The sequence below is a fragment of the Symsagittifera roscoffensis genome, chromosome 2, assembly GCF_963678635.1.
Source record: "Symsagittifera roscoffensis chromosome 2, txSymRosc1.1, whole genome shotgun sequence".
Lineage (NCBI taxonomy): Eukaryota > Metazoa > Xenacoelomorpha > Acoela > Convolutidae > Symsagittifera > Symsagittifera roscoffensis.
This window is the reverse complement of record NC_087063.1, coordinates 68,730,278-68,751,636: the sequence shown is the minus strand read 5'-3', so window position 1 is coordinate 68,751,636 and position 21,359 is coordinate 68,730,278. Positions and strand designations below refer to the sequence as shown.

The window sequence follows — 21,359 nt, the reverse complement described above, 5'->3', positions numbered from 1 at the left end:
GAAGAACCGGAGCGAGCTTAACGGTCGGCCGCGTGACTTCACGGGTTGCGGTCCTGACAAGGGCGGATCGGGCGCAACCGTCCTGTCCGTAGTTTAGCTTGACGATTCGGGCGAGAGGGTAGTACCCACGCGGACTATCGGGCTCAATCACCCACACGAGATCGCCTGTTTTAAGAGTGAAGTCAGAATGAGTGTGCCACTTGACACGCTTATTCAGCGAGGGAACATATTCTCGAAGCCAACGAGACCAAATCGCGTTAGCATATGACTGCGCTCGCACGTACCTTTTCTTGTGATCGAAGTGCTCCCCGGGTAAAAGCGAAGGAAAGCTTGTGGCATGTTGTCCCAGCAAAAAATGGTTTGGGGTTAACGCTTCTAACTCACGTGAATCGGTACTAACGGGAGTGATTGGCCTCGAATTCAAAGCCTGTTCAACTAAGCAGAGTGTTGTTCCTAACACCTCTTCAGTGACTCGCCTACTGCCTAGGATATCGTACAGCACGCGCTTCACGCTTCGGACGAGGCGTTCCCAGGAGCCGCCATGATGGGGTGCGCCTGGCGGGTTAAATTTCCAAGTAACACCTTTGTGTGCAAAAATGGTCGGAGCCATGCCATTCCAGCTCTTGATGCAGGCAAGTAATTCCTTTTCCGCACCAACGAAGTTCGTGCCATTATCCGACCAGATTGTGCTTGGCGTACCACGGCGCGCAACGAAACGTTCAATGCCCATGACACACGAACTGGTTTCCAGAGATGGTACAATCTCAAGGTGTACAGCCCTGGTGGTGAGGCAAGTAAAAAGGAATCCCCATCTTTTTTCCGTGCTTCTGCGAACCGGAACGTAAAGCGGTCCAAAGTAATCCACACCCGTATGATTGAAGGGTGGTTGCTTGTATCCGAGACGTTCGACCGGTAAATCGGACATAATTGGCTGGATGGTGCTTGCTTTGCGTTTACGGCATGTCACACATTGATTTTCGACAGACCGAAGTAGTCGACGCAACCCAAGTATTGCAAATTTCATATTTAAAACGGAGCGCATGTAATCTAATCCTTGATGAAAATGCTTATGGTGGAGGCTGCGGGCCAACAAACGAACTAAGGTATGTCGGGCGTCGAGTATTATTGGGTGCTTAGTATCAAACTCGGTATCCACTAAGCGCACAATCCGTCCGGTGGAACGAATGATTCCAGCGGGACCGATAAATGGCGAGTATGTGGCAATTTTACTACTATTCTTAATAGGTTTGCCAGCGGTGAGTGTTTTTAACTCAACGGGAAAGGATTCCATCTGAGCAAGATGAATCAGTTTGCTTTCTGCAATATCAAGTTCAGTAGGGTCGGTGATTCGTAAGTCTTTACCACGAAAATGCTTATGTGAAGGCAACACCCTCAACATAAAAGCGACTACTCGTTTATATCTTGTAAAGGAACTGAACCTTTCCCAATTGAACCCGTGTTCGGGATGTTTGATTGATGTGACATCGGTGACGAAGGATGATGATGTCTCCAAGCAATTATCAACATCACAAGAAGGACCCTTCAAACGAATTTTATTGATTACACGTTCGTCGGGTATAAACGGCCAATCAGTAGTCCTGAGAATGCTCGGACCAATAACCCAGCTGCTATCCTTGAGGGCTTCCGAAGAAATCCCCCGCGTACCGGTATCAGCTGGATTATCGCCGCTCAGAACATGGTGCCACTCATCAATAGTGGTCGACTCGAGGATTTCGCCGACACGATTAGCGACGAATACAGGTAATTTTTCAGTGGAGTTTAGCCACTGCAAAACTGTTGTACTATCTGTCCACATAAAGACATGATTAATAGAGACGGTAAGGGCGGTCAGTATATCATCTTTAAGTCGTGTGGCGAGCAGAGCAGCTTGAAGCTCTAGCTTTGGTATAGATAGCGCTTTCATGGGCGCAACGCGAGCTTTACCAAAGATGAAGGATATTTGAGTTTTTTGCGAGCTCGCGAGTCGCGCACGCAAAAATCCAACAGCACAGAAAACGTCCTGCGAGCTATCACCGAACATGTGGAGCTCAATTTGATCAACAGGCTCTGTGAAGTAACAACGGGGAATAGTCAATTGCCCTAAGAGAGGGAGACCGGAGTGCCACTCGAGAAACTTATCTCTTATGTCTTCTGGCAATTCGTCGTCCCAACTTTGACCACTGATTTTCCAAATATCTTTCAGTAAAAGACGGGCCCTAACTGTGTATGGAGCTACTAACCCAACAGGGTCAAACACAGAAGAGACGAAACTCAAGACGGTTCGTTGAGTTATTGCTTTATCGAGAGGACGATCCACGCCTCTGCTAACAACCAATGTGTCTTTCACATGGTCCCACTTAAGACCTAAGACGTGTGATGATTGTTCAGCACCGTTACATATTTCCTTGATGGGTGAAGATGAGGTTTCGGATTCCTCGGGGTTCATTGCTGAAGTGATTTCATCAGCATTACTGACAAATTTAGTCAAATTAAATCCTCCCAATTTTAGTAAGGAAACCAAATCGCGACTAGTTTTAATTGCTTGGGTAACGTTCTCGAATGAATCCAAGTAATCGTCCATGTAAAATTTTTCATTTACGACTGAGGCGGCCTCAGGGTATGTGGACATATTATCAGTTGCTGTTTTTTGCAACGCGAAATTGGCGCACGTAGGCGAATCCCGTGCGCCGAATATATGGCGAGTGTACTGATGAACTACCACATCGGAAGTGGTATCCTCCCGCCACAAAAAACGGAGCGAAATTTGATCGCGGGCAAGGACTCCTACCTGGAGGAACATACCCTCTATATCCGCGGAGACGGCGTACTTATGTTGACGGAATCGCAAAAGCACAAAAATTAAATTTTGGAGTAGGTCAGGACCCACCAATAAGGACTTATTTAAGGATGTGCCATGAAACTTAGAAGCCCCATTAAGGACTCGGCGCACCTTACCCGGCTTATTCGGATTTACGACGGGATGGTGCGGAAGATACCACTCGCGATCGGAACGCTTACGTGGATCATGCGGTTCGACGGTAACGACATAGCCTTTCCTAATGTCCTCTCTAATTGTTTCTGCGTATCTTTCGCGCAGCTCAGGGTCTTTACTTAACCTTCTCTCCAATGATTTAAATTGGGCGAGTGACGAGTAATAATTGTTTGGTAGACTGACATTACTATCAATCCAAAGCATAGGCACAATGTATCTTTCGCCATTGTGAACGGTTTCAGAATTGAGGATGGATAAAGCATGTTTATCCGCGGCGGAACGGGCATCGACTTGTTTGAAAGCCCCATACGATTCCAACTCGTACCAGGATTTTATCTGGTCGGTCAGAGAAGAATCTTCAACAACACACTTGAAACACGAAGAAGTATAATTACCGGACGGCGGCAACGGACCACTTAAGACCCAACCTATCGGTAGGCGAACGGAACACGGTGAGTTTTTATCATCTCCCAAGATGAATTCAATGGGTCTAACGGCGTGGTAGTAGTCTTGTCCGATAATAACTTCAACGTCCTCATAAGTATATTGAATGGGCTTAATAGGTGCTAATTGTGGATATTTATTCTGCAAATCAGCAATGTTGATTAATTCAGAACCAATCCGAATACTGTCTTTAACATATGCACAGAGAGAAAATACGAAATCACTATTATTCGGCTCGGAGGAAACTGTAAACTTGACCCTCTGAGTCTCAACAACGGTGGTCGAATTGAAACCACTAATTGACAAGTTAACGGGCTCCCCTACTAAGCCGAGACGGTTTACGAGTGACGAAGATACCCAGGAGTGAGTCGATGCACTATCACAAAGAACCAACGTCAGGAGACTGGTTACATCCGAGGATACACCAAGTGTTGCAATTGGCAACAACCCTCTAGAAGATTCAATGTCATGTACATCACTAACAGCGGCATGGGTGGAAGTGTTTGTATTCTCCTTGGATTTGTTTGTTCCAGCCTTATTCGAGACCTTCGAATTTTCCTTCCGAGGAAATATTCTTTCGGCTCCATGGAGCAAGACATTATGTGTGCTATCACACTCTGGCTTCGGGCACTTTTTTGCTCTAGGACATTGCCGGAAACTATGATTGCCATTGAGGCAAGCGAAGCAAAGTTTCTGTTCAGCTACGTATTTTGTTCGCTGAGTAGCATTCTTTTCCTTAAAAACAGCACAATTCCACAATGCATGACTACCCTTACACAAAACGCACGGCGGAAACTTAGACTTATCCTGAGCCTTACTACTTACCTGGCTATTGGCTGCAAAAACTTTGGTTGTTTTTGGTTTAACTGGTTCCTCGTTTTTTGCCTTAGAGTTGAGTAAACGTAATCTTTCATGCCCCTCGGCCTTTTCTTTCAACCAGTTGTTAAAGTCTAAGAGTGTTGGTCGCTGCCAATTATGTCTAACAGTATGCATTGACCAAGCCTCCTTGAGGTTAGGCGGAAGTTTACTAACAGCTTGGTTTAACAGGTTAACACTCTTTAGATCATCGTTGAAAGACAATGATTTGAAAACTGCTACGAGGCCAGATATGGCAGAGGAGAAACTAATGACATTTTCCGAATTGTGCATCTTAAGTGGAGGAAAAGTATTCAGCTTATCAAGATGCGCACCAACAATGGCATGTGGTTGCCCAAACTTCCGTTGCAAGGTGGCCAGTGCATCCTTGTACATAACGCCACTATAACTAAACTCCGCAATTGCGGTTTCTGCTTTGCCTGTGACGAGCGTTTTCAAGTATGTCAATTTCGTATCATCGGTGAGAACAGCGGAATCAACGGTGGACTTAAACTGACCAAACCATTCGTGCCAGTTTAACGGGTTGCCGTCAAACTGGGCTAACTTCCATTCAGGAAGATGATCTTTGCGGCTATGCATCAATAATTCCGCCAATTCACGAGCGGAGAGAGGTCGATCCGATGAACAACCTTGGTTCGGATAAGCCGGAGACGGTGCGTAGTCTTCGTTGACTGGCTGATAACCAGTATTAGTTTGATTGACAAACTGCGGAACATGTTGTGGATGAACTGGGGGAGTATTAAAATACACAGTCCCACCACTAGCATACGGAGCGGCGGTGTTACACGATGGGACAATAGTCGTCACATTAGAAAAAATGTTTCCAGCATTACAACACTGAGCACGCGTGACGATTGGAGTTGTAGCTGCCAATCGCCATAAGTTTGCATCACTTGTGTAGTAATCGTTGATATTAGGTGACACAGTATGCGGAACAAAGGGAAGATTATGTTGCGTCTGGACTGGCGCTGCATGGCAATTAGGTGCCGAAAAGCAAACCGGCGTTGGGTTTACTCCAGCAGATGAGAAGCCACCGCCAGCAAATGCAGGCGACAAAGAAACAAAACCAGAACCGGGTTGGGCCGGTAACATTGGGACAGGTAATGATTCCGGTTGCGCGATGGCAAAACTACCATTAGTTATGTTTGAACTCATGGTCTGTAAAGGAACAGCCGACGGTGTTGGTAACACGTGTGCACTAGAATGCATATTGTTAACTGGGAATGGAACAGAGGCTGGGAATGAAACAGAAGCTTGCAATGGCAAAAGGCTTGCACTGCCAAATCGAGGCATAGCTCGATGTCCATAACTATGGATTCCAGGGTCACTCAATGCTGTGTGCTCATGGTTATGACTATTACTGGTGTGAATTGCATGAGCAAGGAGGGCGGAAGTCGTCGGTCCTGACGAAATGGGGACATGAGTGAAGGCCTGCAAACCTGGCGCACTAGCAACGTCGGGAGGTGCTTGTGAACTAACAGAGTCTACCCAATCATTAGTTCGATCGGTTGCTACCTTTGAAATAGGTTGACTTACTCCTGTTAAGTTACTTTCCGCTACCTTCTCGCTAACCTCAGATGAACTGTCCTCAAGTTCAAACGCTTTCAATTCCATTTCAATTAGTTGCTTTTTATGATTTTCAGCCAATTGCTCTAGTTCCAGCTGACTTTGTTCGAACATTAGACGGTTCTCTTGCTCTTTAAGTCTTAAAGATACTTGATACTGCCTTTCCAGCTCCTCATGGCGTCGTTTTACTAAAGCTAACTCATGCCGTTTCTCACTTGATGACATAGTGCGAACAGTCGACGTATGACGAGTGGAAGCAGATTTATCAGACTTATGTGAGTCAAGCTTTCTACTATCCTTAGACTTATTAGAGACCTTAGACCTGTTTTCAGATACTCGTGCTGCTGAATCACTTGTTTTGTGCGAGTGTGAGTATGTCTCAGACCTAGTTTGTTGTAAAGATCCCTTGCTCCCTGTAATGCCGGCTGCTGGAAATGACGAAGGCTCAAGGCTCATCTTGTAACTCTGAGCTTCGTGCATTACTTTATCGTTCATTTCGGTTACTTTCTTAAGCCAAAGGTCTTGCTGAGCAATAATTTTTTCAGGATTTTCCGTTTTTCCCGCTAACCTAATTAATTGCTCATTGACGTCGACAGCTTTTTCCAACGCAATTTTACATTTGTAAACAGCATTATCAATTTTTGTAGTGCGACTATTATTCTCAATGTACTCAAGTAACAATGAGTGACCTTTAAGCAGCTCATTTTCTAGATTTAGACGGGTTTCGAATAACTTGCGTATCTTACTTTGGAATTTTTCGTCCATGTTTTTCACAAATTGACAATACTCTACGGATGCTCACTTATAGAAAACAATCAATAAAATGAGATACTGTTTTGGTACGTAATCAAATTTGCATTAATAAATCAACATTAGCTTACAAGACGGGGGAACTTGACGTCTCAAAGCTTCTACCTGAAGCCTATTTCTTATAGCTTTCCGAGCTTTGAGGGGTAAGCGGTTTCGCTTCTTACGTGTCTTAAGGATGTTAACATTAGCGCTATAACGCCTTAGAAGGAGGAGAGTCTTTAACTCAAGGGAAGGAGGCTGGTGAAGCTCTTTGTACTTCTCAATTAGTACCTGGTCCTTAGCCTTACGCTTAGAGATAAAGTCTTTAACGACGTTGAGAACGAGAATACCTGTTGAACCTAAACTTTCCTCTATATCCTCGGTTCCGTTCCGTCTACAGTATACGATCGCACAAATGTTTATCCTATACCTTAATAACAAATTGACAAGTTGCTCACTACTCAGCTTGCGGTTATTGTTGCTGCGGTGCCTACTTATCGAGTTATTAATGGCGTCGTGCCAAATTACAAGGTCGTTACGGTGCGACAAGTAGTGATGAAGGTAGTACTGTATCGTTTTCTGAGAGTCCCTAGCGTTAAAGTTCAAACTTAAACCTGGCTTCGTAAAGCAAGTATCTTTGACGCGCTTCTGGGACGGAGCGGGAAGTTTTCGGAGCGCGTGATCCAAAGAACTAGCTCCTAGAATGAATACCATACACTTAGGGGACCTATGCGACGGCTTCGTTACGCTTAAGTACCAATGGGGTTGGGAAATTAAGTAGGTCGGTTGAACTCCAACAACACACACGGAGTAAACCTGAGGATGAAAGAATTCAACTTAACTCACTTAATATCACCGTACCTGACCACTTAACTTTACTGTCACGCAACGAAGTCAATAATATGACGGGCTGAAACGGCTTTGTTTTACTCGAAGCGAACTGGCTTTCAGTTTCACCAATGGTGGGTGGGGGATCAGGCAAATTGGTTAAGTTCCAACAACACACGCGGAAGAAACCTGAGGATGAAAAAACTCAACTTAATTTGCCTGATATTTCGCTACCAGACCACTTAACATAAGGTTGGTTTCATCTTACAGCACAATTTCGCAGAATTCTGGAGACGTTTTGAGGATTTTTTGTTAATTTTTTACTTTTTTCACAAAATTTTTCAGTAAATTTTGGTCAGCAGGTTCGAGTCATAAACCAATCCAAAAAACTAGTCCAGTACCTCTTGTCTATGTTCCGATTTCACTGATTATTATTCCGTTCACATATATCCAAAAATTTTTGGTATCGAGAAAAAATGTCAAGTCAGTTTGTCTATGTACCGACTGTAAGATATTTCAGTTCAACGGAACTGTCCAAAAATTTTGGGTATTGAGAAAAATTACCGGGGGCTAGCTTGCGGAAAAATTTCTCAAGATGTATGACAGCGTATAAAATTTTATAGCACAATATGAGAGTTTTAAAAGTTTGTCGAGTCTTACAGTTTTGAAGATTGGGCGGTCACCGGTCTTACACGACACAGACGCTCTCTGCAATCCGCAAGAGACCCTCTGCAATCCGCAACAGACACTCTGCAATCTGCAACCGACACTCTGCAATCTGCCACAGACACTCTGCAATCCGCAACAGATGCTCTGCAATCCGCCACAGACACTCTGCAATCTGCAACCGACACTCTGCAATCCGCTACAGACACTCTGCAATCCGCAACAGATGCTGTGCAATCCGCTACAGACCCTCTTCAAGCCGCAACAGATGAATTCCGACCGACAGCACTCTGTTTGAGCCACCTGCTTTCGTACAACTCTGGGGATTCTGCCAACTACACTCGTGTCGGGAAAACTGTCCGAGAAACAAATTGAAAGGGAACTATCATCGATCTCGTGTCCCTTGTGGGGCGCCAAAATATGCTCGCTAATCTCCAAAAAACTGTTCCAAATCCGTAAATTAGTAAGAGATATTTCTCGGCAAATAACTCGGTCAATAAAATAATTTCGGCATTTTTCTATTGATCAGAACATCATATAACATTTTTATCATCTGTCAGTTTTTGGTACAAATCGGCGCAAGCTAGCCACAAGAACCGGTCGGTAATGTCCTTGAGACAAATTGCTCTTTTTGGCGGTCAACCTTAATCAAGGCTGAACCGAATTAGAACCAAAAAACGGTTAAATGGGGCTATAGCCCCTCGGGTCTACATGTTTTAAGGTCTGCATATGGGGGGACTCGAACATGGTTGACCGGCGTGAGAGACTTGTCTCTAGGCCGCTCGGCCAACTGTGCTTGTTTTATATGCATCTATACTTGTTTTATTCTATACTCTTGTTTTGCATTGCAACAGAAACCATTGATAACTTTTTTCTCATTTAAATTTTCTTCCGTACTAATTTTTCTCGTCTGTGATTCTGGCTTTGAGTGTCTGCCCCGTTTAATTTCTCGTGTAAAGCATCCAAAGCATTTTTTACTATTTTTTTCTGCATTCTTTTCTGACCGACTAACCATAAAATATTTTCGGAGACACCTTTATTGCATGTACACTTTAATTTTGGAGAAAGAGCGAATGCTCAAAAACGAACTTTTCGCCTTTATTTAGTATTTTGGAAAAGAGTTGCGTGGCGCTTCACATGATTTCAGCAAAACCAATTTTTAAAAAATGCCTGCCATGAAAAATGGTTTGACCAACTATAATCTGAAAGTCTGTCTGCTTTAAAAAAAACTAAACTCAAGTCCCCTTTTTGTAAAAAAAAATGTCCACTGCGATGTTCAAATTTAAAAGCGTATCTTAATCTGACAATGATTTAGGTTGCCACTGCTCTTAACTGTTTGAAGAGATTGAGTCCAAATGGAATGCTGTATTTCTTTGGCTTCTACTTAGACAGCAGCTACTGGATTTTGAGTAACTTCTACGAAGAACTGAAGCTGCCAGCTCACGTACCAAATGTTCAGTCTGCAATTTTGATCAAAAAACAGGACATTGACGAGCTTAAGGCAGTATATTGACGAATTCTGCTTACATTTATCTTTCAAATTTATAAAACTTGTTTAAAAACTGCTACAAAATGCAAACAAAAATGTTGAATGTTTTAACCACCATGTTTTTTGTTTAAAAAACTTACAAAAACATGCAATGCCACTCTCAACGAGCTGAAAATCTAAAACATATTTTTTGCAAATTCTTTTTGGGAACAGTTGAACAGACAAGTTTTGGCCAAAAATAAAGACTTGGATGCTTTTATCTTCTTCCAGTTATGAAAATTATTTAATATTCAAAGTTATTCATCAATTTTTTCCAAAAACTTTGGTCGCCTAAACAGTCATGTCTGATCATGTATTGATTTCAGGTGCAATTGATCTTGGACGTTTGGTCCACTGATCCAAGATGAACAACAAACGCATGAACACAAACAAACGATTTAATCAAACGCATTACTAGAATCCTTGGAAGCATGGAATAATTAAAGCGCGTCCAATCTGCCCAAAAATGACTCAAATAAAAAACTATTTTCATTATAAATATCTGATTGTTTGAATGATGAAAAAAGTTTTTTGACTGAAAAATCTAATAGTTTTTTGTAAAATTGAAAACAATTCAGAAAAAATTACAAAATTGAATAAAAAAAATATGGAGTTTCAATTTATAAAATATTTGTAATTCAATTAAAGATATAATTAAACAAGGCTGCTCGTATCAGGACGAGGCCCTGAATGTTCCGACTGTCTTTTGAGGTTTATGGAGCAGATTATTTATGGATAAATTTCGCTCATTGTAACAAATCACTTATGGCAAATAGGCTTCTTTCAGCCAAGTTGGAACAATTTTAAGACGGATTAAATCTCCGCTTACACGTTAATAGCGCAAAATATATCGCTCGTTAATTGTCCCAAATTGGCCAAAATGGCAATATTTAAGCCCCCATAACTTCACAAAAAATGATCACAGGTGAAATATCTTTTCAAACTTAAGCTCAGGACAACAATACCTTTTGAATGATATTAAAAAAGTCGAAATTTGCCTGAAGAAAAAAAACCACCCGAGCACAAATATTCCGTTACTTTCGTATCGAACGTCGAAACAAAAATAATTGTGGTTTTTGCGATTGTTGGAGGATCTATTGAAGACTATCGAGCTTGTCTCAGGACAACTCACTATTCTTATTACCACCCATTTTAGAATGAGTTATTTTGCTGAACGCAGCTTTTTTCTGTTGAGGTCAAACAAACCATCTCAAGGACAGACAGATTAATTGAATCATAATCAAAACTGATTTATTTCAGACAAGGTCAACTAGTCATCTCAAACTAATTAATTAGTCTGTAATTAATTAACTGGTACTTTTGTGATGCTTAGTTTGTCATGTCATTTATATTCACTTCTTTCAGTTCATTCTTCAACAATCACTACCTCTTCTCAATCCTCAGTTCAAAACTCAGATTCTATCTCAGTCTCTAACCCCAGCTTTTAAACCTAGTTGCTCTAACTCTGAATTTTAACAGGTTATGGGCCCAGATGTCTAGTTTTTTTATTGAAATATTTTTCTGTCAGAGTTTTCAGCTTTTAGCTAGCAGTCTTAAGCAACGATGGACATGAAACTGGCCGCTTTTAGGGGAACTCTGAAGGTTTTCCTGCTTGGTCGACGAAATGTGCGGCGCTGATGCACACCAAGGTCGTTTTCAGGACAGTGATGGGCATTGATGATCTGCCAGAGGCTGAGCCTACTCTCCCCGAGAGCTCGAATGCTGATCAGCAGGCAGCCTACGATACCAAGATGCAGGAGCGAGCAGGGTTGATCCAACAGAGGAAAGACAACCGAAACACTGTGTGGTCCCACCTGGTTCTGGTGCTTAACAACATTACATTGATGTACATAAAGAACGACTGCGTGGGAACAGATGGCTATGGCGATGGGACGAAGGCTTGGAAGCTACTTCAAGAGAAATTGTGCAGTGTAGAGAGGCCCACGGTGGTCAGTCTAGTAGGTCAGATTGCGAAGCTGCGCCTAGGATTAGAGGAGGATCTGGACGACTACTTTGTTCGCAGTCAAGAGCACTGTTCAACGCTTTGGTGATCAATGGGCTTCTTGATAGCTATGAGCATTTTGTGTTGCAAGAGAGCTTTCAACCAGCCAAGGCATTTCCAGAGCTGACAACGAGGTTGAGATACTACGATGACTCGAGGAGGCCTCGATGTGGAGAGAGGACTGGACATGGTCATACAGCCATGCAAGTTGTGAGGAAGAAGAAAGGAGGGTCAAATAGTGGCTGCTATGTGTGCGGTCAGAAGGGTCATATGAAGAGGGACTGCAAATCCAAAGATGACAGCAGACAATCCAGTGCTCGAGGCAGTGGGTCGAACAAAGCAAGTGGGCCAGGAGCAAAGAAGCAAAGGTGCTTCAAGTGTGGGCAACCTGGACATTTTGCAAGGGAGTGCAAGCAGGGGACGACAGGGTTCTTCAGTTGTTGTGTTGCAACTACAATGAAGGGAGACGACCTCATTGTCGAAACGGGATGCACTGACCATGTGGTGCGCGACAGGGCTGTCTTTTCTAGCTTTGAGAGCTGGAACGAATGGACAACTGTGGAGAACCCCAACAGCACGCTGTCAAGGATTGAGGGCAAAGGATCAGTGGAAGTGGAGATCAGGGACTGCCATGATGCTTTGAGGAGATACACTTTTCACAATGTGCTGCTTGTGCCGAGCTACAGTGTGAACTTGGCGAGTGTGAGCTCAGCTGTGGCTAGAGGCTCAAGCTTCAGTTTTGCCGCAGATGCGTCACATCTACTGGAACCAGATGGGGGACAGCTACCAGTGAAACAGCGCGGCACGCTTTTCCTCCTTGAGTGCAAGTTCAACAGAAACCCGATGTTTCTAGTGAAGAAAACAAGGAGGTATACCAGTGATGCAATGTTGTGACACCGACGACTGGAGCACTTCAATCAGCAGGATCTTTCATCGCTTCTAAATGTGGGCCAGCTAGATTTCTATGAAGTTTGTACAGCTTCTAAGATGAATGAAGTAGCAGTGCCTAAGAAGACTGACAGCAGAGCATCGGCAATGGGGCAACGGGTCTTCAGTGACATTCTGGGAACATTTGAAGTACCGAGTATGCATGCTATGCTTTGAGCTTCATCGACGACTTCAGTCGGCTGGCTGTGGTCAAGTAGCTGGTGAAGAAGAGTGATGCTCTACTGAAGTTCCAGGAGTTTGTGGCTAAGCATGCAGCACCGAAGTGCCTGCGAACTGACAAAGGAGGTGAGTATTCGTCAAAAGCATATAGGAGACTTTGTAGAGAAATCCAGGTGAAGCAAGAGTTCACTGTGCCCAATACTCCCCAACAGAATGGTGTAGCAGAGCGCTACAACAGAGTGATCACCGAGATGACTCGATGTCTGCTGGCCGAAGTAAAGCTACCGAAGCCGTTCTGGGTGCGAGCAATGTCGACAGCTGTGAGGGTTCGCAACTTATGTCCCACATCCAGCAACGAGAAGCGCCTTTCACTGACAGAGATGCCCATGAGCAACCATTAAAAGTGAGCTATTTGGGTGTGTTCAGTTGCCTGGCGTGCTATCTGGATCGAGGCAACAGACGGAAACTGGATCCAATGGGCAAGAAAAGCAAGTTCATCGGCTACGACGAGGAGAGCAAAGCCTACCTGCTGATGGATCTAGAGACAAGACAAGTGATGCGAGCAAGAAGCGTGACATTTAATGAGAAAATCATTCCAGATGAATTCATGGCTGACAGTGAGCCATTACAAAACCTGGAGCTATCAATCGAGGGGTGCATTGATTATGAGCAACCAAGCACGACGAAAACCAGCGAAGCACGAAGCGCGCCAACTGAGGGTGATGCTGCAGATTCAGTGGGGACTACTGAGGAAAATCACGTCGAGGAGGAAGCAGTAGTTTCACATTCTACTGATCGTCCAGTGCAGAGGTCCGTTAGGATAAGGAACCCACCCATTCGATGCTTTGGTACCCATGCTTCAGTGACTGAAATTTAAGAGCCAATGGGCTATTCAGAAGCAGTATCTGGACCCGAAAAGGAGCAGTGGATGGCAACAATGGCTTTAGAGGTGAAGTCTCTAGAAGCCACGGGAACCTGGACAATTGTTGATAGACCACAATCTGGAAAAGTTATTCCTGGACGATGGGTTCTTGCTGTAAAGAGAGATGCGATAGGACAAGCTGAGCGGTTCAAAGCCCGATATGTAGTGAAAGGGTTCATGCAAGTGGAAAGACTTGACTTCAATGAGACGCTTGCTCCAACCTGTTAATCCGAAACAAAAAGGATGTAAGTCAGCCTTCCTCAACTCTCCTCTAGCACAGACAGTGTACATGGAGCAGCCAGAGGGGTTCAGCAGCGGTGACACCCAAGTGTGCTTGCTGCAACGAAGTCTCTACGGGCTGCGGCAGGCAAGAAGAGACTGGTATCAGACGCTGAGCACTTTACTACTTGATGAAGGGTTCACTGGAAGCAGCAACAATTTCTGTGTGTTCACGATGAGGGGAACAAACGATGCAATGATTTATGTGCTGGTTTGGGTAGATGACATCATCATTGGGTGCAGATGTCAAGACGAAGTTGACAAGCTGAGGAGCCGTTTCTCCGAAAGATTAAAGATGGATGACAGAGACGCATTGTCCTGGCTCCTGGCAATGCAGGTCAAGCACCAGCTGGGACGGTAACAACAAATCAATCTCGTTACATCGCCGACTGCTTGGAGCGTTTTGGCCTTGGTGAAGGCAAAACAGTGGGCCCACCAGCGGGCATCAGCGCACAACTGTCGAAGAAGGGCTGTCCTGAAGCTGGATCAGCAGAGGAAGTATTCATGAAGGCTGAGGACTACAGAGGCTTTGTGGGCTCATTATTGTACATAGCTAAGCAAACATGGCCTGATATCCTAGCTACTGTGACGCAACTCTCTCCTTTCATGGAGAATCCGGGAAGGGCGCACTGGGTGGCTGCAAAGAGGGGTCATCGTTACCTGAAGGAGAGCAAAGATCTGGAGCTGTGCTACACTAAGAAAGCTGGTGGTGTAAAACTCTGTGGATTCGCAGATGCTGACTGGGCTGGAGATTTGGATGATAGAAGGTCAACTACTGGCTACAGATTTTATTTGCGAAGGCAGGGGCAGCAATTGGTTGGAGCACCAAAAAGCAACCAACTGCAGCCATATCTACCAGTGAGGCTGAGTACCAACAATGGAAGCAGCGCTTCAAGAGGATCTATATCTGCTATCACTTCTGAATGAGATGGGCGTAGTTACTGACGGACCAACTGTCATCAAGGAGAACAACCAGAGCTGTATCAAGATGTGCAAGAATCCTGTGATGCAGAAGCGAACGAAACACATCGATGTCAAATACCACTTTGTTCGATAACGAGTGGAAGATGAGACAGTTGATCTCCAATATTGCCCTACTAAGTTAATGGAAGCTGACTTGTTGACAAAAGCCCTGAGCCAGGCTAAGGTGGAACAGCAACGTCGAACCTTGATGGGTAGCAGCCTGACATTAGACAAAGCCAATTCAGCCTGAGTGGGGGTGATGAGGTCAGACCATCTCAAGGTCAGACAGATTAATTGAATCATAATCAAAACTGATTTAACTCAGACAAGGTCACCTAGTGATCTCAAACTAATTAATTAAACTGTAATTAATTAACTGGTACTTTTGTGATGCTTAGTTTGTCATGTCATTTATATTCACTTCTTTCAGTTCATTCTTCAACAATCACGCAGTAAATTTATCATGATAAGGGATCGAATACGCGATCTGAAACGTTCTGCCTTTCACATTTTGGTTGATCATATAGTTCAAGCAAGCTCAGATGTTTTGGTTGCATGCGTCCGGATAGCCGACAAAATTGTTCCCGGCTAGTCGAAAAGAGGCGTAAAATTAAGCTATCCTGTATGCACTATTAGACTTTTAAGGTTCGATTGTGAATATGTTTTCAGGGTTTTTTAACCAGATTTCTAAGTGTTCATAAACTAGGTGAGAACATTTATGAAATTGGTGATGATTTTAATCTGAAAAAAGTCTTGAAAATGTTTACACTCAGTTTCAATTTTTCGCTGTTTGATTTTTTGAATTCTTTTAAAGCTCAGTTAATTTCTTCTGTCAAAAGAAAAGCATACTATAAAATCGAATAGCGAAAACATAAAGGATATATATAACGTTACTGAATTTGAGCTTCGAAAAGAGATTTAAAATTTAAGATTTCTCGGTTGACCAAAAAACTTACTGGTGCAGTTTTCTCAAAGTAGGTTAATATTTATCAACAAAGCGTCAATCATAAATTGTTTTTGAAATTCGAAGAGCTTTATGGGCATATATTTTTTTATCTGAAACTTAAAAAAAGTCAAATTTTCTTAAACATAAATCAGAGTTTTTCTGTTTTCTTGCGATCATTTACATTTCCAACTCGGTTAGCTAAATGTTACCTAAATATTTAATATGCGGGACGACCACCTATGCAAATGCCGGCAGAACAGAGAGGTTTATTATAAACGAATGAGAGCTGACTTATCGCGTATGACATCTGCTTCTTCCCCTGTGAAAGAGTTAAAAAGTGTGCCTTACTCGATGACTTTTTTCTAGCCTACACTTTTTTCACGATTTCCTACATCTCGATTTTTCTTCTGCGCCTTTTTTTAACCGCGTATTTTCAGTTCTAATATTGGTTCTGTCAGTTCTACAAGTTTAAGTTTGTCCCGTTTTTTGCAAAAGTGCCCATATGTGCAATCGCAGCCCATTTGGTCCATTCTAATTGTTGTTCTGCTGATGCTCATTGCCAAAACTATCAGCAGGTTCTTGTATGCTACTGGATACGTAATTTCATCCGTCTGATCACTATCTTAAACTGAAATCTAACGGATTCACCGACGAAACTATATGAAGGTTAACAGAGAATAACAACCGTATTATAACACGTTAATTCAGTGTTCTGAATCGTGAGGTTTGTCACTGCTGCTCTTCAGAAGGACTGGACAAAATCACTCGCTATAATATAGTGATAACAGACAGAACCTCTGATGTTTATAATGAAAACAGACGTGGTTTCTACGAGTTAATTTAATGGTTGAAACCGTATTGTTTTTCTTATAGTCTTTTTCATCTGAGTCCAACTGTGCACCGAGCCACAGTTCTGAGAGTCAATCTCTCTTTTTCTAACAATAAAGGTCACGCATTATTGACCTTGATTTACATAATAAGATAATATAATTTATAGATAACAATATGAACAATTACGCCAAGGCCATAATATGGTTACTGCAAATGCAGTAGCAGTTGCGGTACCACATACCCCGCTCGGCCAAGAAAATTTTTTAATACTTTATCAAATTTTAATAATAATGAATAGGAGTTTTAATACTCTGTTTAGGGAGTTTTATTTTCTTGTTGACTTTGTTTCTTTCTTGTGCAATTGACTTGATATCACTTTCCGTCTTTCTCTTCGTGCTCTTCCTCAAATTCTAGTGGGACCCGCCACTCAGCATTCCAAGATCGGTTAATATCGAGCGCCTCGCTGCCGAATTTTCTTCTAAAGAGATGTTTTTCTAGTGGGCCAAATTTCGTTTCCACCAAATTCGACGCATCGGGTTTGAAGTTTGCTAATTTGATTCGGTGTGCTTCTAGTGCGGCCTGATTTAAATCCAAGAGATCGTTATGATATGATATCGACCTGACCGAATGTTTAATTGGATTCCCGTATCTACTCGGTCCTTTTTTCGACCTCGCGCTTTTTCGTACAGACGTTTCTTCCACTTCTGATTCGTCCGAAAACCCCGGAGGGTTATTAGATTCTTCCCCATCTTCCGCATTTTCTTTAGAGTGCAATATATCTGCCGCTGTACGCTGTACTCCTCTCACCAGCACCTGGTCAGCCAATCGGTTCCAATCCGCTGCCGTTAAATCTTTGCTGTTGAACGTGTCTAGAATGGTTTCTGGAGATTTATTGCGTGAAATTTCTTTCTTTGTACTACTGTGAGGTGTAGAAGTCGATTTTGGTACCCCCGCTGAGTTTGACGAACACGCCTGAGGTTCTTCTTCGACTGCCGTGGCAGCGCACTTATTCTGTAGATTGGTTGGTTGTGAATCGTTTGCGCATGTGCCCCCTTTTATCTTAGATGTTTTGGTGAACGGTCCAGCCATGTTAGGTTTGGCCCTTTTCACCGCTAGATTTAAGCCACCGCCATGCAAAATATCTTTTGACGTGACCACTGTTGGACTGTCCTGGAATTTTCGCTGTGCCTCTACTGGATCTATGCTTCGCTGCTCTAGCAATAAATCCTCGTCAGATTCACTATTCTCGGCTTCCTCCTGTTCGTCGGATTGCCGTTGTGATTGTTTTTGTTGTTTCTTTTTAGGTTTTTCACCTGTTGGGGAACGTCTATGGTTATGGTTGGGGAACGTCTATGTCCTGCACAACAACCTTAGCTTTGGCAATGTCACTCTTCCAATATATGGACCCCGCTGCTGTCTTGACAGTAGAGGGCTTTCAACGGCTTTGTGAGATCCTTTCCACTTTTCCTCTCCTCATCTTTCCTGAGCAGAATGGGTGACCATTGACGTTGACTGACGATATCTTCCAGTTTATCTTCGATAAAGCCACGTTCCCAGGAGTACAACATTTCTTTGCGTAGTTCGGGGTTAATGGTACTCGTCTCCTCCACCGTACGTTTTAAATCATTCGCAGATGTATCGCGTCAGGTTTGATTCCACCTGGCATTAGCTTCCAGAAGTTCCTTCAATGCCCTCGCTCTCGCCCGATCCTGAGCCGAAACAACTTGCTGTTTAAATAGTGGACTAACATTTCGGCTGTTTTGTCCTTTTCTGACAATTTTCAGGCTATCGCGAGACTGGTCAATGCGCTTTTTGAGTTGAGAGGCGGTGAGCGCAGAACGTTCCAGGCGTTTCTTATCTAAACGATCAGAATTTCGTAAAAACCTATCACTCAAAAATTTTAATTCAGTTTTTGGCAATCTACCAAAATGGGCTTCAAATGGCGACATTTGTATTGTTTTCTGTTTACTCAATCGGAGATCACGGAGTGTTGTACTAAGACATAATTTTATTGGTGTTACATTTTCATCTAGTAACATAAATCCTAATCTTCTTTTGATGGTTTGTATAGTACGTTCCACTAAACCGCATCCGCGATGATCCCCAACTGGACAGAACTTTTGTTCAATGTTATTGTCAGAACAATATTTTCGCATAGTTTTACCTTTAAAACCGGAAAATTGATCGGCTCGAATTGATTCAGGTATTCCATGAAAATCAATAAAGGAACAAAGAGATTTAGTTGACGATTTTACCCCTGTTGATTTAGTGATTTTTACCAACGGAAACTTAGAATACCTATCTATTGCTACCAGCAAATATATTTTTTTCCTTCATAGTCTTCGAATGGACCAGCATAATCTAACTGAACTTCCTGACCCGGCTGCGTTAGCACTGAAAGAGGTTTGGTAGCGTTTTTCGGAATGATGTACTTTGCATTCTTACGATAGCGGGTGCAGCTTCTGCATTCCTCCGCCAGATTGACTATATCCTTGTGCATGTGCGGCCACCACAGGTATTTCGAAACATCTATTATCGCTTCCTGACCTGGGTGACCGCGATGAATTCTCTTCAGCACTGCTTGGCGCAATTGCCCCGGAACAGCTAGCCTGTTGTCCACCAATATACAGTCATCCACCACAGAGAGTTGATGCCAGAGAGGATTTGTATACGGGCCCATCAACTCGAAACTATGACGATCGTTTCTTTGAATCACTCGCCGAAGTCTATCCATCCAAGCATCCTCCGAGATCAACTCTGCTAACAGACTTCTATCGAACAACTTGGTAAGATTGTCGAGACTATTTTCTGTACTCATCTCCACTTGGCGAGGGTCGTCTTTTCTGGAGTTGTGACTTGTCTTTTCCTTTTTAATCACACTGACTTCTGGGCTCTTGGACGGACTTTCAGCTCTAAGAGCCACTTCTAATATTGGTGGTTTCTCTCTTTGGACATTTGTCTCCAACTCCTGTTCACTTCTGCTCCTGTCTTCCAGAACTGTCCGTGCTTCGAGTTCTAGTAAGCTTTTCGGGTTATCGGATTTTTCTGCCCCCATGAGATCCCAAAATGACATTAGATTTGTATCTGCTAATTTGCCAGATGTGATTTCTTTATATCCTTTGGGTTTGATTGATTTCTTTACTGTCCTCCACTCAACCTGAGGCACGTCAGAATCGGAAGTGTCCGAGTCCTGCCTACTGCACGCTGCTCCTCTTTTCACCATGCGAGTCCGGGAAAAAGTAGTTTCCGTCAACTGCTCTGTCAACTCGTCCCTCCGATCTCCATTTTGTCTGTTCGTTATCTTCTTCGACTTTCCGGATTTGTTTTTCTCCATCTTTTTAGTAAACGCCGCTTGGGTAAATTCCGCCGATTGTTTTGAAATTTTGATGCAATCTTTTCCGTTTGAGTTTTTGACCGACTGTTTCTTTGAGCTATCTTGTTCAATGTTTTTTTCTCATTCTGTTCTCTTTGAAAACGTGAGCTTTGACCGTTTTTGTTCCGGTCGAGCTTTGTCCAGTTTTGAAAAAATTGGTCACCATAGCAACCGTGTGATGAGCTGTCTTTACAGTGGTTAATTTCTCTCTTTATTCCAGAATGTTCTAGAATGTTAATGTCAATGTTTTGATCTGTTTCACTAAGTCGACTGCTCAAACAGTCGAGTGCTTTGTGAAAACTTTCAATCGAAGTCACTAAAAATCTCTCATCTAATTCAGATTCCGGCCATGGTTCCCCATTGGGCTCTCTCGACAGATAATCAACGATACCCATATCCCTTCCCGGAATATGGGTAACCTTAAATTGGTACGGTAGTAATCGGTCCACCCACCTAGTTAGTCGAGATTGATACGTTTTATTTGATCTATGCTCCCCCAAAGCAGACGTTAAAGCTTTGTGATCTGTTGCTATGACAAATTTTTTTCCCAATAAATAATGTTTGAAAAGATCTACAGCCCAAACTACTGCTAGCAGTTCGAGTTCATTAGTTAAAAAAATTTTCTTGGGAATTTAAATACCGGGATGCAAATGCAATTGGTACCTTTTCGTTTTGATCGGACCATTGATCAATAGTAGCCCCTAGGCCGCTATGACTTGCATCGCACTTTACTCGGGTTTGTTTAGATGAATTATAATAGTTTAATAAAGCGATGTTAGCTACTGCCTTTTTGATTTCCTCAAAAGCTACAGAGTGTTGATCGTCCCACTCAAATTTTTTCACTGGCAGTCGAACATTCTTCATTTTCTTTTTTTCATTTTCTTGTTTCAGTAGTGGTCGAAATTTAGTTAAACTAGCCGCATTTGGAATGAATTTAGATAAATGATTAATACTACCCATGAACGATCTAAGTTGTTTTAGTGACTTGGGGGGTTGGAGATTAGCAATGGCCTCAGTTTTCGTAATTTTCGGTATCACACCTTTTGCCGATAAATTATGGCCTAACCAATTCACTGAGGGCTGAAAAAATTCACATTTTGTAATTTTTAATGCGAGATTTTCGTCATCCAACTTTTGCAACACATTACGGACCAATTTCTCATGATCCCTAGCTTCCCCCTTTGAGACAATTAAAATATCATCCAGCAAGCAAAAGGTATTTTTGGAGTGATTCAATGTTCTATCCA

The 21,359-nt window shown here is 42.9% G+C and overlaps 2 protein-coding genes across 2 annotated transcripts in view; both read left to right on the top strand.

Moving 5' to 3' along the window:
• Positions 1 to 21,359, top strand: part of LOC134840310 (ubiquitin-conjugating enzyme E2 A) — a 311,529-nt gene that overhangs the window by 141,045 nt on the left and 149,125 nt on the right. The window lies entirely within an intron of this gene.
• Positions 14,504 to 14,926, top strand: LOC134839929 (uncharacterized). The gene has a single exon (XM_063855557.1). It carries the CDS (start codon positions 14,504 to 14,506, stop codon positions 14,924 to 14,926), a length of 423 nt encoding a protein of 140 aa, XP_063711627.1.

Excerpts from the sequence above, each read along its gene's own strand:
- LOC134839929 (XM_063855557.1), top strand. The coding sequence starts at position 14,504 with ATGAAGGCTGAGGACTACAGAGGCTTTGTGGGCTCATTATTGTACATA.